The 19,797-nt window shown below is 34.8% G+C and overlaps 1 protein-coding gene across 3 annotated transcripts in view; it reads right to left on the bottom strand.

Moving 5' to 3' along the window:
• CEP135 (centrosomal protein 135) overlaps positions 1-19,797 on the bottom strand; it is a 33,868-nt gene that overhangs the window by 12,032 nt on the left and 2,039 nt on the right. For 2 of the 3 annotated variants that reach the window (XR_005626520.1, XM_039699097.1), the window contains exons 2-20: positions 17,120-17,722; positions 15,849-16,013; positions 14,678-14,868; positions 14,016-14,183; positions 12,500-12,641; positions 12,003-12,087; positions 10,920-11,048; positions 9,504-9,719; positions 8,868-8,933; positions 7,715-7,865; positions 6,573-6,766; positions 5,973-6,116; positions 5,313-5,456; positions 3,413-3,490; positions 3,100-3,251; positions 2,315-2,430; positions 2,090-2,244; positions 1,579-1,634; positions 436-604 (exon numbers count right to left, since the gene is read on the bottom strand). Coding sequence is in view for 2 of the 3 variants with exons in the window: in XM_039699097.1 (XP_039555031.1) it covers positions 436-604; positions 1,579-1,634; positions 2,090-2,244; positions 2,315-2,430; positions 3,100-3,251; positions 3,413-3,490; positions 5,313-5,456; positions 5,973-6,116; positions 6,573-6,766; positions 7,715-7,865; positions 8,868-8,933; positions 9,504-9,719; positions 10,920-11,048; positions 12,003-12,087; positions 12,500-12,641; positions 14,016-14,183; positions 14,678-14,868; positions 15,849-15,961 (2,469 nt within the window). In the remaining variant the exon portion in view is untranslated. Of the gene's footprint in view, positions 1-435; positions 605-1,578; positions 1,635-2,089; positions 2,245-2,314; positions 2,431-3,099; positions 3,252-3,412; positions 3,491-5,312; positions 5,457-5,972; positions 6,117-6,572; positions 6,767-7,714; positions 7,866-8,867; positions 8,934-9,503; positions 9,720-10,919; positions 11,049-12,002; positions 12,101-12,499; positions 12,642-14,015; positions 14,184-14,677; positions 14,869-15,848; positions 16,014-17,119; positions 17,723-19,797 lie in introns of those variants that run through there. The other variant, XM_039699099.1, reaches the window with a different exon arrangement.

Genomic DNA, 19,797 nt, shown 5'->3' on the forward strand with positions numbered 1-19,797 from the left:
TTTCTCTCCCTCTCCCACTTTGACCTGATAATCTGATGTCTGCTTTTGGAGTTTCTTTCTCTCTCAATAATCACTTCCAAAGGTAATAAACCCAATCTTTACCAATTAAATACTGATTGCGAAGTGATATAACCAATTAACATAATTTCATTATATTATAAACAATAAAGTTCTAGATTTAATTTATTTTGATTTCTTTTTTAGTCTCAGGAAGCGTTACCAAACTGAAAGCTTGCCCATTTCTCCCTCACTGCATTACTACACTGAAGTATCTGAAGTATTGCTTTTACAATTTCTGCCTAGTGATTTTCAATAAGCCAGGGCTCAAGAAATACCAATCATTAAACACCTCAATCAGAAGCGAGGATGTAGCAGTTTTGATACAAGCAAGCAACAAATGATTTAATACAGCAGTGTCACATACTGCCTTCATACCTGGTTTTCCCTGGCCATTGTAGCCAGGTCATCTTGCAGTCGCCTGTTTTCTTTCAGAGCCATGTCCTTTACCCTTCCCATTTCTGCCAGCTCTAGCTGGGACGTATCAAGCTGGCGATGTAAGCTGGCTATCTCACGGTCTCTGTTGTTCAGCCTGTCCTGCATCTGGCTATCAAGTGAAAACATTATTAAAATTGTCCCTTCTTGTACTATACCATATACTGCTGAAAATTATCAGATAAAATTCTTGCTCTCTGAATGACGACAAACTAAGTCTAAATAAAATGTAAACTAAGTATGTAAAATGTCAATATGCAGAAATAAGATGGATTTAATCTTAGTTTTGAAGACATATCTGGTAAGATGTATCTTATTACACAAAGAGCAATTACAGATAACAATTGTTATTTGTGTTTGGTAATGATTATGGTAATTGCATATTTTCTAAGCCATAAAGGAAGAAGACAAATAATTTACACTTGAAGGACAATTATCAAAAGAGTAATGGAAAGATTAAACGAAAAATTAGAAATATAAATATCTGTAAACTTAGGTGAACTTTTGCATTGGGTTTTTTTGACACATATAGCTCATGCATCAATATAGCTAATATTCAGTTACATTGGGCTTCAAGTATTTAAATATTGGTGTTTAAATTTTTAAGATGCTGTAGTTTAAAAAGTCATGCTTAAAAAGAGGAAAGAATGAAAGATCAGAGCAAGCCCAGCTAAAAACTACGTAAATACATTTTAATTAAGACTGTACTTCAGCTAGAAGAATTAGATTGCCAATCATTAAGAATTCAGCTCTGACTCTTACCTGGGTCAATCTAACACCTAGTGGAGTGCTAGAAAACTACTCCTTGACCAAGAGTTAGGAAACCTTACCAGTTTAGGGAAATTAAGACAGACAAGCAATTGTTAATGATTGTTGTAACAGTTTCTTAGCAGCCTGTAATATAATTGCAGAGAAAGTGCCTTCCAAAGTTGAGTACATCTTTCTCAACACAGTACAGTCCTCTACTTAACTCAAACAGGATTAACTTAATTTCATCAAAAAAACCCTAAAATAGCCTTCTACTTTCTCTTTGAAACTACTACATAAAACAAAACCTCCAAAGAAGGCATCCTACTCTTTACTTACTCTGTTGAGGACTCCAGCTCAGAGAGAGTTAAACGTAAATGAGCAATTGTTTTTTCCTATGAAAAAAAAATTTTAAAGTTGTATTAGGTATTATTATGTTGCAGCATAAGAGGGCACTTCATTAAAGAACTTTTAATGTAAACCTTTATCTTAGTTCTTCACCAATAAGTGATTTCCAAGTTTCTTGTCTTTCCTGAGAAAGGATTGTCTTGTCATTGAAACAGATGGAAGTCAGCTATAGATTTTGTCACCTCAGGCTAGTACTTTATACCTCAATAAACCCCTCCACATGCAAAATGCAAACAAATGCTTCTTTATTTTCTTGAAGTATTTAGGGAATACAGTTACTTTCATTATTAAAGTTCTATTGAGTTGACAAATGACTCTGCATTGGGTCCAAGCACAGTGTTTATGTGCTCTGCACAGACTTTTTCATCAAGGCAAAATGTCTCCCTAAAACATAACTGCTTTAAAAATCCCCAGGTGGAATGCAAAGTAGTACTGGACATACCCTGTTAGCTAAGTTGTCATCTAAGCATGCAATTCTTTCTGTTTTTTCATCCACGGTTTCTTGAAGACTGTCCTTTTCTTTGTCCAAAACACTAATTGTACTTCTCAGCACACTCACTGCTTCTTCCTGGGAAGTGCTCCTCTGGTTTAACCTATCTAAAAACAAAAGAGTAAGTGCTTTCTATTTTAGAAACAGGAAATAAGCACAAAAATAATTACAGATTACCTATTATCTCTTTCAGCTTTATAATTTCATCTTGAGCTGCCAGCAGTTCATCCTTTTTGAGGGACAATCTGTGCTGTAAATCTTCAATAGATTTCTGTTTTTGGTCATTTAAGAGCCTGAAAAATGAGTGTACAGTTGAAAGAAGCTTGGAACTTACTCTGGGTCTTCGACTTCTGCTGTTGAGCTGCTTCAAGTGCTGGAACAATTCCAGCATAACCTCCTGACAGGGCTGTATCACCCACCAGCAGCATGGGGTTGTGCCATACTAACCATCCTCTCCCTTGAGGAGAGGGAGGACTTAAGGATTGCTGAAGCCAACACTACTTGGACTGCTTCTTCAAGTCCACCACAGACTGTTTGTATGGATCATAAGATACCAGTTCTCAAAACTGTAGGTCCTACTGCTGCAGTTTGCAAAGGCATCTGTCTTCTTTTTAACAAACAGAGTTTGGGAATCCTTTTAGAAATTTTCAGTTCTGCTACATTCATAAGCAGAAAATATGGCTATTGCAGGAAACAATTCTAGAATGAGCCATAAAAATTATCAGTATATTTGGTCATCAAGTAAGTCCAGGAGAAGCTTGCTGTGAAAAGCTACCACAGCACTTTCCTTACTTACACCTACTTTTCTTTAACATACAAGCTGTACCAAGTGATTTTTAAAATATTTAAAAATATTTATAATTACAGTCTTTCCCAAGAACTCAACTCTGCTATACAGTCACAGAATAAACAGAATTATTCTAGCATCTGTAAAAGGTCACCACATTTTGTATCAGACTTACTGAAGTGAGCAAATCTCAGCTTTAAATTGAGAAGAATCATCAGAAGTCTGGGCAAGTTTACTTGACTTCAGATTTAATTCATTTTCCAAATAGTTTATTCTTTCTTTCAGGATAGAGACTGTAGTCCTCAGCTCACACTTTTCAATCTGAAGCTGCAATTTAAAATAAATAACCAAAGGTTATTATTGCAGAAAGCTATCACAACTTGGCTTTTAAATAAACTTAAGTTGAAAACAGATATTAAAAATAATTTCTGGAACAGTCTATCTTATTTTAGAAATAATAAAAGCTTACTTCCTAAAAAAGCACTTACTCCTTGAATATTATTCTCCAATTCTGAAATATCATGCTGCAGCTTTGATTTTTCATGGTATGCTGCTTCTTGATGCATCTGAGAAATATAAAATTACATGTAACAAGACAGATATTTTTAGATTTAATCAGAGAAATTTAAGCTTCATGTTTCAGAAAATATTGCTTTACATTCTTAAATGAATGACCAAATGCAAAGCTTTCGCTGTAAAACTACAGAACTTTAAATGAAAATACATTACTGTAGTTTAATATAACATCACTGATTTGGGGTTTGATTCTTGGTTTAGATTTTTTTAAAGGGCATATTTATATTTGGTCCCAACTAAGTTAATATTTTGAGTTGTTGTAGAGTTTAATGAGCTACATGAGGGTGCATGCATGTATAACTTAGTGCCCTAAGACATTTTAAATAAATTTATTCAAATATTATTAATTACAACATGCAAGGCACACTAGAAAGCTAACTGGCCTTTCCCTGTATCTATGAAGAAACTTTTAAAGATTACTTATCTGTTCCCTGACCTCTGTGCATAACTGCAGTGAAACAAACTCTCAGTCTTCCTAGAAATGCCTTACATTAGTGTGTTTGTAACGGTATTTCCAAGTGGCACACACATAAAACACTGGTAGTCACCTATTAGAAGAAAGGATGGAGCTGGAAACACATCTCTACTACTGCATGCACATGCTTTAAGCAAAGAGGTCAGATTTACTGCCACTGCATTCAGATACACAACAGGTCTTTATTTTTGTGGTAGTAAAATCAAACTATGGAAGCATTCATCATACAATCACGATTGACATATGATGTCTTGGGATAAGTCCATTGAAATTATTTTCAAAACATTTTCAAACATTATATTAATGACCAATACAGAAGGCAGGGGAAAACAATCCCCTGAAACCACAGGCTCTTGACTACAACCATGAATGCACATTAATACCAGACATCTATGGTCACAGAACCATAGAATGAATCATTTAAGTTGGAAAAGACCTCTAAGACATTAAGTCCAACTATTAACCCAGCACTGCCATATTCAACACTAAACCACGTCCCTATTTGCCATATCCACATGCTTTTAGAACATTTCCAAAGCTGGTGATTCCACCACATTCATGGGCTGCCTGTCAAGATCATAGTAACAGGAAAACCGCTGCGTTAATAAACATTTTTAAAGGTCAAAAATACTGAAAGTTGGATTGAATTTATGTTTCATGGCTCAGTTATGTGCCATTTAAAATATACTCTGCTAAAAATGCAACAGTAACTAAAGATCAGCAAAAATGAAAAAGCCCATATAACCCCCAATTTGTAGGATAAGAATCATATGTGACTGTGACAGTGTGCTCCACCCCACTCCCCCTCTTTTTTTTTTTTTTGGTTAAGCACTAGTTGCCCTTCTGATAGCTGCATCCAGCTGATGACCTTACCATCAAATCTTGTTAAATCACCATTGCATTTACCATTGAATTTTTGAAACTCAGTGCCTTAAGTGAATAAAATACATTGTTGTTTCTCTCTTGTGAGTGAAGTGGATGATTTCTTCCACAACAATGACACCCAAACATCTTCAAAGTAATTGCATATGCAAGAAGTATTCCGTGTCTGGGCCTCCATATCTAGGTCTCCCACACAAGGTTTGCCCTTAAATACTTTAAAGCATGTTCCTCTACTCCTGCCTGGGACTGTGTTTACAGGAAAACTTGGTAATTAATAACAATAACAGTAACAATAACAATAATAGGTATTTGATAATAATATAAATTCATTGAGCTCTCAAGTGAGTTTGAAATCCAAAGTTATTGAAAGGAAACTGACAGATAGCCAAACACAAACACAGCATTATTGTATAACTCTTCCCTATATGTCACCTCAATGTAGCGATAAAGCTCACCTTTAATTTTTCTCCAAGACTTTCTTTTTCTGCCTTTAGTATTCTGAAGTCAGTCAGTGCAATGTCTCTTTCCTCTTCTATATGACTTTGAGAAACAAAACTGTGTTTTGCTTCTCTTCTCATCCTGTTCAATTCGCTCTGAGACTTTAAAAGATTATAGTTTGTTAGCATACCTGGACTGCAATATAGAGTACACACTAACAAAATGCTGCAGTTATAGTAGAAGTCCCATTACAGCCTTATTTTTTCCCTAGATAACTAAAATGTATTCCCTAAATCACTCAGTGGCATGACAACTTACACTGTCAAAATAATCATCATTCTTTTTTTTACTGTCCCAAGTATACCCTAACTTTACTCTTCTTTTATCAGTTAACTACTCCTTTCTTGCTCCCTTGCTGTATCTTTACACAACTTTCTCATGCATTCTACTGATTTTTTCCTGACGTTTATCATTTGAAAATGCCATTACAATAACTTTTAATATCTTTAAAGTCAATAAACTAACTAGAACACATAATTTATTAACTAGTAATAAAAATAGATATGTATTTTATTAGCCTTGTTTATGTTCTACTAGTTTTTTCAATTTAAATAACCAACAGTACAAGAAGTGTTAACTGGTTATTTCAATGTTAACTATAAACAATTTCTTCTTACCTGCTCATAAAGAACTTTTAATCTATCTCTTTCTGCAGTCAATAATTTCACATTGGACTGAATTTCTATCATGTGTTTTTCAAATCTGTCTAACACGGACCGCAGCTCATCTCTTTCTCTGGTGATTGATTTAAGCTCTTCACTCTGAAAAGTGATCAATAGATTTATGTTAAAATTTTCTAATTAAAACATCTGAAAAATTAATAAGAGAAAAGAACTCTTCCTATTAGCAATACAAACAAAATATATTCAAAATCATTTTAATCACAAGAAAAAGCCTGGCACTGGTGGTGTAATCTAAACAAGACTCAGCTGTTAAAAAGAAAAAGCAAAGGAGCTAGCCATAAGATTTCAGCCTTTTTCTGATTATTATCTAGTTCTATTTATTTCAATAAACTGATCAATAACTAATCAGTGTATGACAAGGAAAGAAAAAGGCAAGTTCACTGGAGTTTCTCTCGGTTGATTTTTTCTATCAAGAATGCAATTTAGAAAACTACTACAGTCATTTAACGCCACTGAATTTGAAAATGTATTTGATGGCTTCTGAATTGTTTCTACAGTATTTTTTTTCACTTATTTTGACAGCAAGAACTTTACCTTCTCTGCAGTCCTGCGGCTTGGGCTAGGCTTTAGTTTAACCATTTTCTGAAGATAGTCTAATGCTCGCTTATAGTAGTCTCTGTCATCTTCTAAGGTCTTTACAAATGCATCTAGACGAGATGGAGATTTGTCTCCTAGGGCAATACCATAGTCTAATCTCATTCTTTCAATTTCTAGGACAAGTTCTCGTTCTGGAAGGAAAAAAAAAAGAAGAAAGACAAACAACTGTATATGGAAGCCATGAATTTCCTCAAAGACACTGGCATTTAGGATGGATTAACTTGCACCAACCATGCAGGCAGCAATCCTGCTGAACAGGATTCTAAAGGCTAAAGAGGGCTAAACACAAGTGAGTAGCATAAGAGCATCAGAGGCCTGACAGCACCTTGAGCTGTATCGACAGACAGAGGGATGTGATTATTCCCCTTTATTTAGCACCCATGAGACTGCACTTAAAATACTGTTTTAAGGTTTGTCCCTTCTACAACAAGAAAGATGTAGATAAATTAAATCCAAGGCAAGCCCTGCAAGCTGGTCAGGGAGCAGAATACATGCTCTGGGGGGAATAGCTGAGGGAACTGGGTTCATTCAGCCTGGAGAAAAGCTGGAGAGCCAAGGGCACACTGACAGTACCAAGGGGGACTTGCAGAAAATGTAGAGAAAGTTTCTTCACAGGTACATAGTAGGTAAATAAGCAACAGTGGCAATTAATTGCTACAAGCAATTACAAACAATTGTAATACAGGGAAAAATATTTTGCTATGACAACTGAAGAATATTAGAGATACTGTGGAATCTTCATCCCTGGAGGTTTTCAAAACCGAGATGGATAAATCTCTCAAGAAACAGAATCTGAAGAGTTTTGGAAATGACTTTGTATGAAACTGCCACAGAATTAGGATAAGGATGTCCTATGGGATCACAGTAAAAAGCTCAACTTTCAGTTCTCACATACAGAATGAAAAATCTTTCTATAACAAGAGTTTTCACTTCAAATATGACTGGACACCTATGGTTTTCTTTTAATTTATATATATTAAAAGGCTTTTAGTACTATCAACTCTATGTTAACTAGGAAAGTATTCCATTTCAAAAATTACAGAAAAGTAGCTTCCAAGAATCTACATTTGATGATTTACCTTTTCTTTCTAAGTTCTCTGTTTTTTCTGTCAGCCTTTGCTTCTCTTGTTGAAGCTGGTTTAACAGCAGTTCAAGATTCCCTTTTTCATCTGTTTTCCCAGAGAGTTTTTCATTCAGTCTCTCATTCTCCTTATGACATGAGCACAACTCCTGAAGTAACAAGTATTATTATAAAAATTAGAAGTGCCAATAGAGACACTTGGGAAAAAAAATTAACATTTTGATCAACTTTTAATATACAACACTGTTTACTTCTGGTTGACCTGGATAACTGATGCTTTAACATTTGTTGCAGGCCATCATTGTATTTATACCACATTTTATTAAGCCTAACTAAGCATTAATTTTTACATGGTTTGCAATCAGCACCAAGAAAAGCAAACCAACCAGTAGGATAGTGGGATACAAACATGGGAAAAAAGTTAAAGACTAAAGCAAGAAATAATTTTAAGGGCATTTGGTAACAGTGTTGGTGTTGAAGTGCATTACAATACAGCATCTCAGTCAATGCAACTCTGAAGCCAATCAAATGCTATTTGGCACACCCTTCCTATAATCCGATGTCCTGAAAATTGAGTATTTTTGTATTTGCAAGTTCCCTAGACAGACTAAAACAAAACACTGTACTCAGCTAATACACAAGTTGCCATATATGCTAGAAAGAGTTTGGTCTTCAAAGAATTGATAATAGTGATGTTTTTCATCTGGGCCCTATGCTTTGTTTCTGAGTGAGCCAAGTACTGGATAATTTTTCACATCCCAACTAAGAGACAAAGTAGTTTCAAAACAATGAAAATCCTCTAGGATGTTATAACTCATTTGTGGTAAAAATGATTATGTCACCAGAAAATTATGACTTCAGACAGCAGAAATAAGGAAATGTACAATAAGTACATAGTCAACCATACTGTCTACAGAGGTCTACAGAGATTTCTTTCAGTTTATCTTTGCAACAACATGATGTAGCTTCTTTAGCTCTTTCATTTATTTGTTAGTAATTTTTACATCAAAGGTTCAGGGTACTAAAGAAGTTCTCTTGCTAATTGTTAAACTGATTTCTTTTATAACAAATGAAACAATCACATGGATGACAACATGATAAAAAGGATAGAAACAAAGAACTGAAAAAATAACTGAAAATATTTTACTTACTGATTTAAGCCTTGATATTGTTTCTTGTAGATCCTGTATTTCACTGACTTTTCTTTCAATTTCTTTCTATCAACCAAAATTAACCTATATGTTAAGAGTTACATATTCAAAATGACAAAAATCCCTTTGTTACAAAAAAAAATAAGGAAGCAGACTGTTTTGGTAAGAAATGAAGTATAGTTAGTTCCTTGTAATAAAGCAGTACAGCTCCTATGAAGTGAAAGCACAAAAAATTTGTGGTATTGACACCCACGCTCTTTTGGAGCACAATGATTAAATGAATCACTGCATGACTCCTCATAGAAAAAAAACCCTCCAAATATATGTACTGCTGTTGCAAATATGCATTACCTAGCAATAGCTCTAAGTACCCCAGCATTTTATTTCTTACTAAGGTAATAAAAGAAACAAAAGATTGTCCCTTAACTAAAATCATCTCAACCTAATACAGTAAAGAGACAAAACAGTTGTGATTGATCCACTTTAAGTGAGAAATTCCATGACATGTTAAGAAAACTGGAAAAAAATCCTTTTAATCTTCCTTTCACAAGCCAATAAGCCTTTCATTGCAATTAGAAGATATAAAACCAAGTAAAATGGAGCAGATCCTTCACTCTGTGACACAATAATGATTACCTTTGCTTCTCCTATTTCCTTATCTGCAGTCTCAAGCACTATTTCTTTGTGTCTTTCCAACTGCTGTGCCAAGTGATCTATTTCATTCAGTTCTTGACACAGTTCTTCATTTTTATTGCTTAAATCCACTACCTCACTAGTCACATTTTGTTTAGTGTCCAAGAGATCTTGAATGCGATTTTCAAGTTCTTTGTTTTTTTTCTGAAGATAATCAACCTGAAAGATATTTTTCATTAAAATATATTAATATGCATTGTTAACTTAGGTAGCAAAAGTTCCTCCCAATCTTCTGAAATACAGTATCTCTATATCCAAAGTAAAAAAGTGGTATCCTGTTAAAAATGGCAAGATTTTCTATTTTTAATGCTTATCAACCTGAAAAAGAAATACAATGTTATGAGCTCTCTCATAGTCATGAATACTGCTATCTAAAGACAGCTATATATTTCTTGTCAAATAAAAGTGGTATATTGGGACCAAGCCTGAACAAATAGTCTTGATGGTCCAAAACCAGCTTGTTCATGCTCTGGGCTCACTCCCTGTACAATAAATTTGTATTCATCATGATTTACTAATTCAGGACCACTGAGCACAGCTGTCCTGCTTCCAAGTCATAGCTCATTCCATATTTTTGCAGCACTGAACCTAAGCTAATAAACTCTTCAACATGCCACTGTACATCATGCACAACCAGTACACAAAATGTCTAACTCACATGAGAAAAACATGAGAATTGATGGCACAAATCCAGAGATGGGCTTTATGTGATTTGTACTCCAGCCCATCTTCAAATTCTCATTACAAGACCACTACTGAATGCATATTAATACACACAGTAAACACAAACACCTTTATACTCAGTTTATCCTTTGCTCACAACTTTGTGTTGGAGTGAAAGTGGGAACCATTTGAAAACCACAAGAAAGATTCCCCACTCTCTCATGAGAACACCTACAGGGTTACCCCTTATCATAATTACATATACCATTGTTACTTTCTAAAGCATAAATGGCACGCATGCAATACTTTCTAACTAAAAGGATTTTCAACATGCTGAAAACGGTGTGTCATACAAAAATTTGCTGAATACTTTCAGTGCATGCAATAACTTTCTAACTAAAAGGATTTTCAAACATGCTGAAAACAGTGTGTCATACAAAAATTTGCTGAATACTTTCAGGTTAACGTACTATGAACAGATGTGAGTTCATTGAATTCTTTACCATAACATTTCTGACAGATTTGTAAAACAGGAAATGAAATTTCCTTAAAAAAGAAACACTGCCGCCAAAAAAGAACGACAAGTTCCATCAATAGATTTTATAGCTATAGTGGTTTTTTGAAGAGCTAGAAATTTTGTGGAGTTTTCTTAGATCGTTATATTTTTAGGTTTGACAACTGTAATAAATGAATTACCTGTATATTCAAGTGGGAAATAAGCTTCTCATTACTTTTAGTCCTCGATTCCAAAGAGAGAACCTCATGGGAACGCCCACCATCCAATGCCAGCATTAAGCGCTCAATTTCTTTGTCTCTTATCTCAACCTTTGAGGAACAAAAAAAACCTCCAGTATCCTTATACACCATTAATAAACCCTTCATTTAAATAAACATACACGTAACATTCAGAAAAGATAGGCAACTAAAAATACAATTTCTATCTTGCATTTTCTGTTGGTTTTCAAATTTTTGGTTCTTCTGAAAAAAGTTATATCTTTGAAAGAGAAATAAAGTAATCAAACACAATTTGTAAGGAAAAACTGGAACAGGTCCTGCTAGATTACATTCTTGAAGAAAACCAAACAATTTTAATTTAAAGTGAAGTTAATGAATGCTACAACTTAACTGAGACTAGCACTTAAAGTTAGGGAAAAAACTTTTAAGCAAGCTAACTCAGTGATTATTCCAGTCACCGGAAAAAAGGAAATATTGGAAGAGGAAAACCAAGAAGTGAAGAAAAAAGAAAGACACAATCCATAAATTTTGAAAGATGTAACGTATAAACATTTGATGTAATTCCACTACTTAAAGATTGTATCTATCTTATCAATCCACTCTCATTCAAACATTGTAAAATCTGTTGTTCATAAACATTTTAAAAATATAACCAGTCCAAGCAGAGAAAAAATCATCTTAACATATATGAAGATCAAATTGCTATTTTGGACAAATTAACACTTACGCACTAAAAAATGCAGACAAATTCTACTTATGATTGTCAAGTTTAGCTTATTTAATGTAATTTTCATAGACAAAATTTATCAGCAAAACCACTGGGCAAGTATTTTGTCATTGCTGCTGTCTCCAAAAGCAGAGGAGGGAAACTGCTCAACATAGGCAGGTTAGAATAATTGTATTTCACAAGCCCTATAAGGCATTCCCAAGAAGGTTTTTAAGATACCAAGGCCACTGTCATTGCTATGACATCCAAATAATAACAATAATATTACTATTAATAATAAAACAAAAGTACCACTACTACTGATAATACAAACATACCTGTTTGCTATAATTTTTCATTCCACTTTCAGATGTCTCCAGCTTTTCCTGTAGCTCAGTTACTTCTGACTGCAGCTCTTGAATTCTGAAATGTAGCACTATATTTTTATGTGAATTCATGAAAGAATTGTATGCACACAATTCAACACTAGCATTTTCTCTTTGCTCCAGAACCCAAATATTTCACAGAGAAATAGTTTTGCTCATGCAAAATATTAAAGCAGAAGCTGTTCTTTGAGATATTGTAGCAGGTTGACTGTGCTTGGCTGCCAGTCCCCCACGCAGATGCTCTCTTACTTCCTTTCCTCAACAGGATGGGGGAGAAAAGAAGAAAAAGCTCACGGGTCAAGATAAAGACAGGGAGACCATCCACCAACTACTGCCACCAGTGACAGACTCAGGTGGGAGAAGATGAATTTAATTTATCAATGGAAAGGAGTAGGACAGTGAGAATCAGACACACCGACACGTCAAAGTTAAGAAGCGGTCTGGCTCACCGATTATCAGCCACCTGGAGAAGGTCTGCGATGTAGGGGTCCTGTGGCTGAGGCACTGGGTAGGAGCTGACTCCTGACGGGGGCACAAGCTGGTCTATCTGCATGCGCTGCCGCCGGAAGGGAATGCTTTTCCTCCTGCCACCTAAAGGCCCAAACCCATGGTACTTGGAGTTAAAGCAAGGGAGTCATCTTCTTTAATACAAAATTAATTTTCCTATTTATTCCACTGCTTCTGAATGGGCATGTTTCACCATTTTAATCCTGCAATAAGCTGATAAAATTCACATATTCTAGACAACGCCATTCTTGCAGGTTAGTACCAGTTTTGCCTAAGTTCACTATTATATACTTCACTATAATAATAATAAAGAAACACACCTTTTGTAAATAATTTTCCCCAGTGTTTAAGATCCCAAATACTCTATAGTTCAAACTTGTTGAAGCTGTTAGTGATTCAGCTTACTAAAACAGCTAAATCAAAACATCACAAAAGGCATTTGGTTTTCACATTTAAGAACTACTTTATGACTGAAGTAACCTTTGCATTGTTTAGTAATATTTTTATTCCTTCTCCTCTGTGTTCATTTCAATGACTATCATACCCTACTACTTATCAAGCAGAGTATGCTATTAGCTTGAATGATAACATATTTACAAAAAAGCAAAACACAGTACTTTTTCCAGATAGAACATTTCTAAATAAGAACATGCAATATTGGATGATGCAGTATAGAAAAACCCTAGAAGACTGGTGACCAAGGGGCATGTATGCAGAAAGACAGACAAAAGATGACAACATGTCATCTTTGAAGCAAAGGACATGAAGTGCAAAAAGGTATGCAAAAATAAAGAGGAAATTTAATTTTTCCTAGCTATCTACTGATTTTCCTCAAATGCAAAAAATGCATATATAATTCAATGACTTGGAAAAAAAAGACAGTCTCAAAATTTCACAAAATAATTCTATATTCCTTAGCTTTCAAAAAATTAAGAAAAAGGAAACCCTGGAGAAAGACATTAACCTGAACGTTACATCTAGAACATTTTAAGTTATCAAAAGACCCTGTAAATATTGTAAATTTACAGAGGACTGGAATACTTGTAGACATATTTTGCATCTTGCTATGTTTAGATATTGGTTCCAAAAATCTGAATTTGTCACTTACACATCAATTATCTGTAAAAATATGCAAGTGTCAAACAATATGTCTCTTAATTAGGTGCAGCAATATAAGAAATAGCTGTTGATTAATAATGCTTTCTGACACATTCTAACTTAAAAGTCTTCAGTGGAATCTAAGTTTGCAGTCAAATTTGTCCCTAACACAAGGCATGACCTAATGAAACTTCAGACAGAGAAATTACACAATTCAGAGCACAAACTTTCAAAGGGTGATGTTACTCTACTGGATATTTTACTGCAGAAATTTCTGTTACGAGAAGAAAAGATATTATGTTCTGAAGATCCAAAAAAGCCCAGAAAAAAGTTGAAATATCTGAGATTATTTACACTTACCAGGTGTTTGCACCACTGCTTGCAGATTCTTCTCCTGAAGCTGCTGAATTTTTTCAGTCTTGGCTTTGGTCTCTTTTTCCAGCACTTTAATTTTATGTATATACTGGTTATTCAAAAATTTCAAGTCAGTCGTTTCATGTTCAACCCTCCTTAGGCAAGCTTTCAAATCTTCAAGGGAGAGAAAAGCAGTGTTATTTCTCTTATTCACTATTATTTTTCCTAGTAGCACCAAAATAAGCACAAGAAAATCCAATATTCTTTTGCCATAGCATAAAATTATCAAATACACATACACCTGTGCATACTTTTACAAACAAACACACAAAAATATATATCTATACATGTTTTATAAATAAACACCCACTGTGGGACAAATGCCCATTAAACAGCAGTTTTTTAATTTTCAATTAAAAAACACCGTTTCAAGGTACAAAAGTATACATTAAGACTTCTAACATTCTCATATTTTATTGAAACAAAAATCTGCGGAACTGCCAAAGTTTTTTGACTGCAAAAGAAATGTCTGAGTATGAACAGTAATTCATTAAAGGCATTAAACTCCATGACCATTCACATAAAAGAATCTGCAGATGAAGGATTTAGGCACAATTTTATTTTGGCATGGAAGGATTAAAAAAACAAAATCATAATTTGTATATTACCTTTAACATGACGATCAGACTGCTCTTTCAGTTTTAATATTTCTAAATGTAGATCATTATTTTCCCTGGTAAGTCTAGCATTCTCTGTTTTATAAGGTTCCAAAATAGTATCATAATTGCTGCACTCTTTCTCAGTTTTTCCAGAAGAAAACTTTGCTTTGCGCAAGCTCTCAGTTGTATGAACTAAGTCACTAGGATAAAGGAGCATCAGATGTGTTAGCAATGTTATCAGCCCTCACACTGCACATGCAAATGTTTATTATGACCTGAGAAACAAAACTCTTTCCCCAAGAGGGGGAACAAATGAGTTCAAACAAAGGCAACAAAACATTCATGTCATCTAAGAAAAACTGAAAGATTGGAACCATCTGTTAAAAAAAAAACAACAGTAAATAGGAAAGAACAGGATAAAAAAAATAAAAAAAACAAAATACAAAGCATATCAGGAGTTTACATCTGATAAGTATCAAAGCTAGTGATGGAGAAAGTAAACCTACCTGGTAGACATAAGAATGAGATTAATGTTTAAGACAGATTACTCCATATTTGCCTACCTATGTTCTTCCATCTGTATTACATACTAGAGAGCAGCAGAACCAGAATAGCTACACTTGTGTGTTTCATCAAATGTAATTGGATTACTATGGAAATTACTGTGTTCTTAATAATACCAAAGCCAAAAACTGGCAAATCTAATAAGAAGGAAATCTGAAAATTTTTGCCTTTTTTTTCTATTATGTGTCTTGTAAAAAGGGCAGAGACAACAAATTTAAAATTCTCTAAATGAGGCCATAATAAATGGAGATGTGAATGTTTTATTTTAAGTCCCACCACAGGCAATAGGGACCATTTTTTATACAACCAGTCACGAGAGTGCATCTTTTTAAGGACATATCAATAGCGACTATTCTTGGCTCTCTTATGAGGTTAGAAAAGTTGAATTTTCCTATGCCATAGATCCTTAGAAATCTACTAATTAAATTAAATCTTAAGATGCTTCCATCATTTAACCAAACCCATTTGACTTCATCAGACACCAGAACTTAATGTTAGCTCCAAAATAACACTGCTAGAAAATAATTCGCATAGTAAACCTTCTTTCTGACATGTCAAAAATCAAACAATAGCTACTATATGATTACTATTTTTTTAATGAAACCCCTCTGAATACCTGAAGAGCTTTTCCACCAGAGGTAAACTGTCCACTCCCAGTGGGTGCCGATAGCCCAGCTGATTCAGGCGTTTCCTGAGATTAACAAACCTTCGCTCTGCGTTTGCACTCATTGTAAACACACCTCCAAAGCTGCTTTTGTCACAATCAGCAAAAACAGAACACCTGCAAAAGATTGTTGGTTACAGCATCTGTCCTTTACAGAGGAAAAATATAGGAAAAAAGTAATGGAAAAAAATCTTTTTATTCTGTAGGAAATACAGTGCATAAGCATGTCCTTAAAATTTAAGTAAATCAAAACAGGATCACTGCAACTGAAAAGTTTTAAACATATTTAGATATTCCTTTAAAAATAAGTATTTGCTTTTTTTGACAGTTTTTCTCATTATATTCTGATTTTTTTGAATCATGGTCATCACTGTATCTTGCACAAATACAAACTGACAGATTACTCTGAAAAATTCATACTTTTTCGTAATATATAAATCTTACTTTCAAAGTTTACAAGCAAGTACTTAATATAACTTATGCCAACCATTTCTAAAATTGCATAAAATATGTGAAATGTTAAAGACAGATTAACTTTCAGCATCTACGTTCTAAAATAGAAAATAAGAATGATAAAAAATACTGGTGTACTGCAGTCATACTTGCATAATTTTATGGAAAATACAGTTCAAGGATCAGAGAGCTGGGTATTTTTTCAATTGACTGATTAGTTATACTAAGCTGATCTAAAGGAGACTGGATCAGCATTACTGTGTCTGAATCCAAATGACAATTTTGGTTTTCCCAAAATCTGAGGAAATAAGTACTTTTACATCATTATGTCCTTCTGAATTCAGACAGAGAATGAGAAAACAAATCAAGTACTAAATCATATGTTTCTTAATCTGTAAAAACATCTGTTCAATAGTTAGAAATATTTCTGAAAAGTAGCTATTTCTGTAAAACATCTTCCCTGACATTTCTTTAGAAGTTTCAGTATTAACCTATTGGCTGCAAAGACCTGAGCAGCCAAACTACCAATTCAAGGTGGTGTTGTTTGCATCTCATATAAAAGGAACAGAATACAGAGATCACCCAAACTATCATCACAACCCTCCAGATTTTAAAAATATATTTAATAAATACATGAAGGTATTTGAAAATAAAATTAATTATTACTAATAAAGTAAGGAAAATGTGCATGTTTCACTCATATCTAATGCTGGAAAGTTAAGATTTCATCTCATTTTATTAAAACACTACGAAGAAGTCTAGCAACAGACCTGTGGTTGCCGGGTGCTGCTCTGTAGATGAGAATCACCAGTCTTACAAGTACGGCATCTGCTCCAGGTACTACCAAAAATATTTGGTGGAGAAGTTCGAGTTGTTGGGATATTAACTAAGAAATGGCATTGGGATTGCCAACAATCTCTCACATACTGTGCTGGGGTTGCTGAAGGAGGCAGCGATGCACTTTTGTTCCACCAGTGCACTCAGTGGAAGTCAATGTCCTGATGTGTAGGAAATGCTCTTCATACTCCTCTGACAGCCAAAGATTAAAGTAAGAAGTTCTTGGTATTTCTACATTAAAGTTGAAGATTTTGTGTTGAATTCAGTAAAAGTGTGATTGTGTTACTGTGTCGAGATTGAGACTCAGGAACATATTTTATATTACTACAGAAAAAACCTGGTAACTCCTGAGCCCATCTTCTCCTTAAGAAGACTTGTATCAGTTAAAAAGATTAAATTACCTCAAAATAGTTCATCAGATTTGTTTAAAAGCTTGTGTTTTAGAAAGAGCAAAGATTTTTTACTAATTGAATTGAGAAAGTTTTACAGAAGAAATATCATGAACAAATCTGTGTCACAGCTTGTACAGGAAGTAACTGCAAAGAAAAATAAATGGATATATGTTAGCACTTCAGTTACTGTAGCTAGGAAGTACATATATAATCTCACTAAATCCCTGCAATGGACATTGAAAACATAGTAACCTAAGCATAATCCAATATTGGGAAGTACTGACAAATTGCTGGTTGAATCACTCTCCTTCCTAAAAACTGAAATTTTTAATTTAACTCATTATTGCCACTGGAATCAATCCAGAAAGAGTATTATATTCCCTAGAGCCACATCTGATCCACAATAAGCCCAGGAAATTAATAGTTGTAGTATAGTTCCAAAAGGCATCCTGGAATGAATATGAGTTTGGGTTGTTATTTCAGAGAGCTTAACATAGATATTAAAATCTTCAAAGACAATAATTGCCATAAACTCTTTGTTGGAAAGAAATTATGTGTCAGTAATTCCAGACCTCTGCTATTACAGACTACCATGATTTACATCTTATATCCTAAACTTAGTTCATCACTAGTCTTACCATATCTAGTAAATTCTACATGAGGAAAATTTGGTTTTCTGGAAATATAAAATCAATATATGACATGCAATGATTCAGATGAATCCAAAGATACTTGGCTTCACTATTCATATTCATTCCTAGCTTACCATTTGCCTTTTTGATCGCTCTAAAGCATTGAGTAGATGCATTCACCATGACTCATCCCACGGACTGGTTGCTACCACTTTAGAAACCACAGCCTGTATCACTCTGCCTTTCCTTTATAAAATCAATATATGATATGCACTGATTCAGTTGAATCCAAGACCTGACACAATGTCCTGTGTCTCTTGATAGTTGCAACAGCAAGAGTATAAAAACCTAAAAACCACGAGTCAAATCTTACTCCTACATAATTTTTTTTTCATATAAGCCTCTATAATGCAGGGCCTTGAAGGGCTTCAAGTTGGACTGAAATAATTATAACAGTACCTGACAGACCTTTCTCTGAGCAGCCACAGAGATACTTGGCCACAGCCTTCACTATTCATATTCATTCCTAGCTTACCATTTGCCTTTTTGATCATTCTAAAGCACTGAGTAGATGCATTCACCGTGACTCATCCCACGGACTGGTTGCTACCACTTTAGAAACCACAGCCTGTATCACTCTGCCTTTCCTAACACTGCTCCTTAACTCTGGCATCATTACTCAGTCCAGTGAAATCCTTCTGACACCCTTGGACTGCACTTAACACAATAACACAACGAACAAATTTTGTCCCCTGCTATTTAACCCACTCTTTCACATTACTGATCAGCGTTTGTCATGGCTTAACCCCAGCTTGCAACCAAGCACCACACAGCTGGCTTGCTTACTCCTCCACTCCCACAGGGGTGGAGAGGAGAATCAGGGGAAAACAGGCAAAACTTGTGGATTGCCATAGGAACAGTTTAATACTTGAAACAGAATATTATTATAATAATATTAATAGTAATAATAATAGTGGTAGTAGTAGCAGCAAGAGATCTTGATAAAACCAAGAGATGCACAATGCAATTGCTCACCACTTGCTGACTGATGGCCAGCGTGTCCCGAACCACAGTCAGCCCCACTCTGGGTAACTCCCCAGTTTATATTTTTAAGGTGTGGAATACCCCTTGGGCCAGCTCAGATCATCTGTCCTGGCTATGCTCCCTCAGGGCTTTCCGTGCAGCTCCTCACTGGCACTGAGATGTCCTCTGCTGAGAGCAAGCACTACTTAGCAACAACCACAACACCAGAGTGTTATCAACATTATTCTCGTGCTGAATCCAAAACACAACATTGCACCGCTACTAGGAAGGAAACTAACTTCATCCCAGCTGAAACCAGGGCACTTGGTCTTTGTTTGCTCTAAAGCATACATTAAATGCATTCACAGTGACACATCCTTCTGAGCAGTTACTGCCATTTTAGAGACCACGTGTATCACTTTGCCTTTATTAACATTATCCTTTAATTCACACTTTATTACTCAGTCCAGTGAAACTCTTCTGCAATCCTTGGGATTGCTCTTCACGCGTCTATAAAATGAGCAAATTTTGTCCTTTGCTGTTTAACCCATTCTTTCAGATCAG

Source organism: Passer montanus, unplaced genomic scaffold (assembly GCF_014805655.1).
Source record: "Passer montanus isolate IOZ18808 unplaced genomic scaffold, ASM1480565v1 scaffold13, whole genome shotgun sequence".
Lineage (NCBI taxonomy): Eukaryota > Metazoa > Chordata > Aves > Passeriformes > Passeridae > Passer > Passer montanus.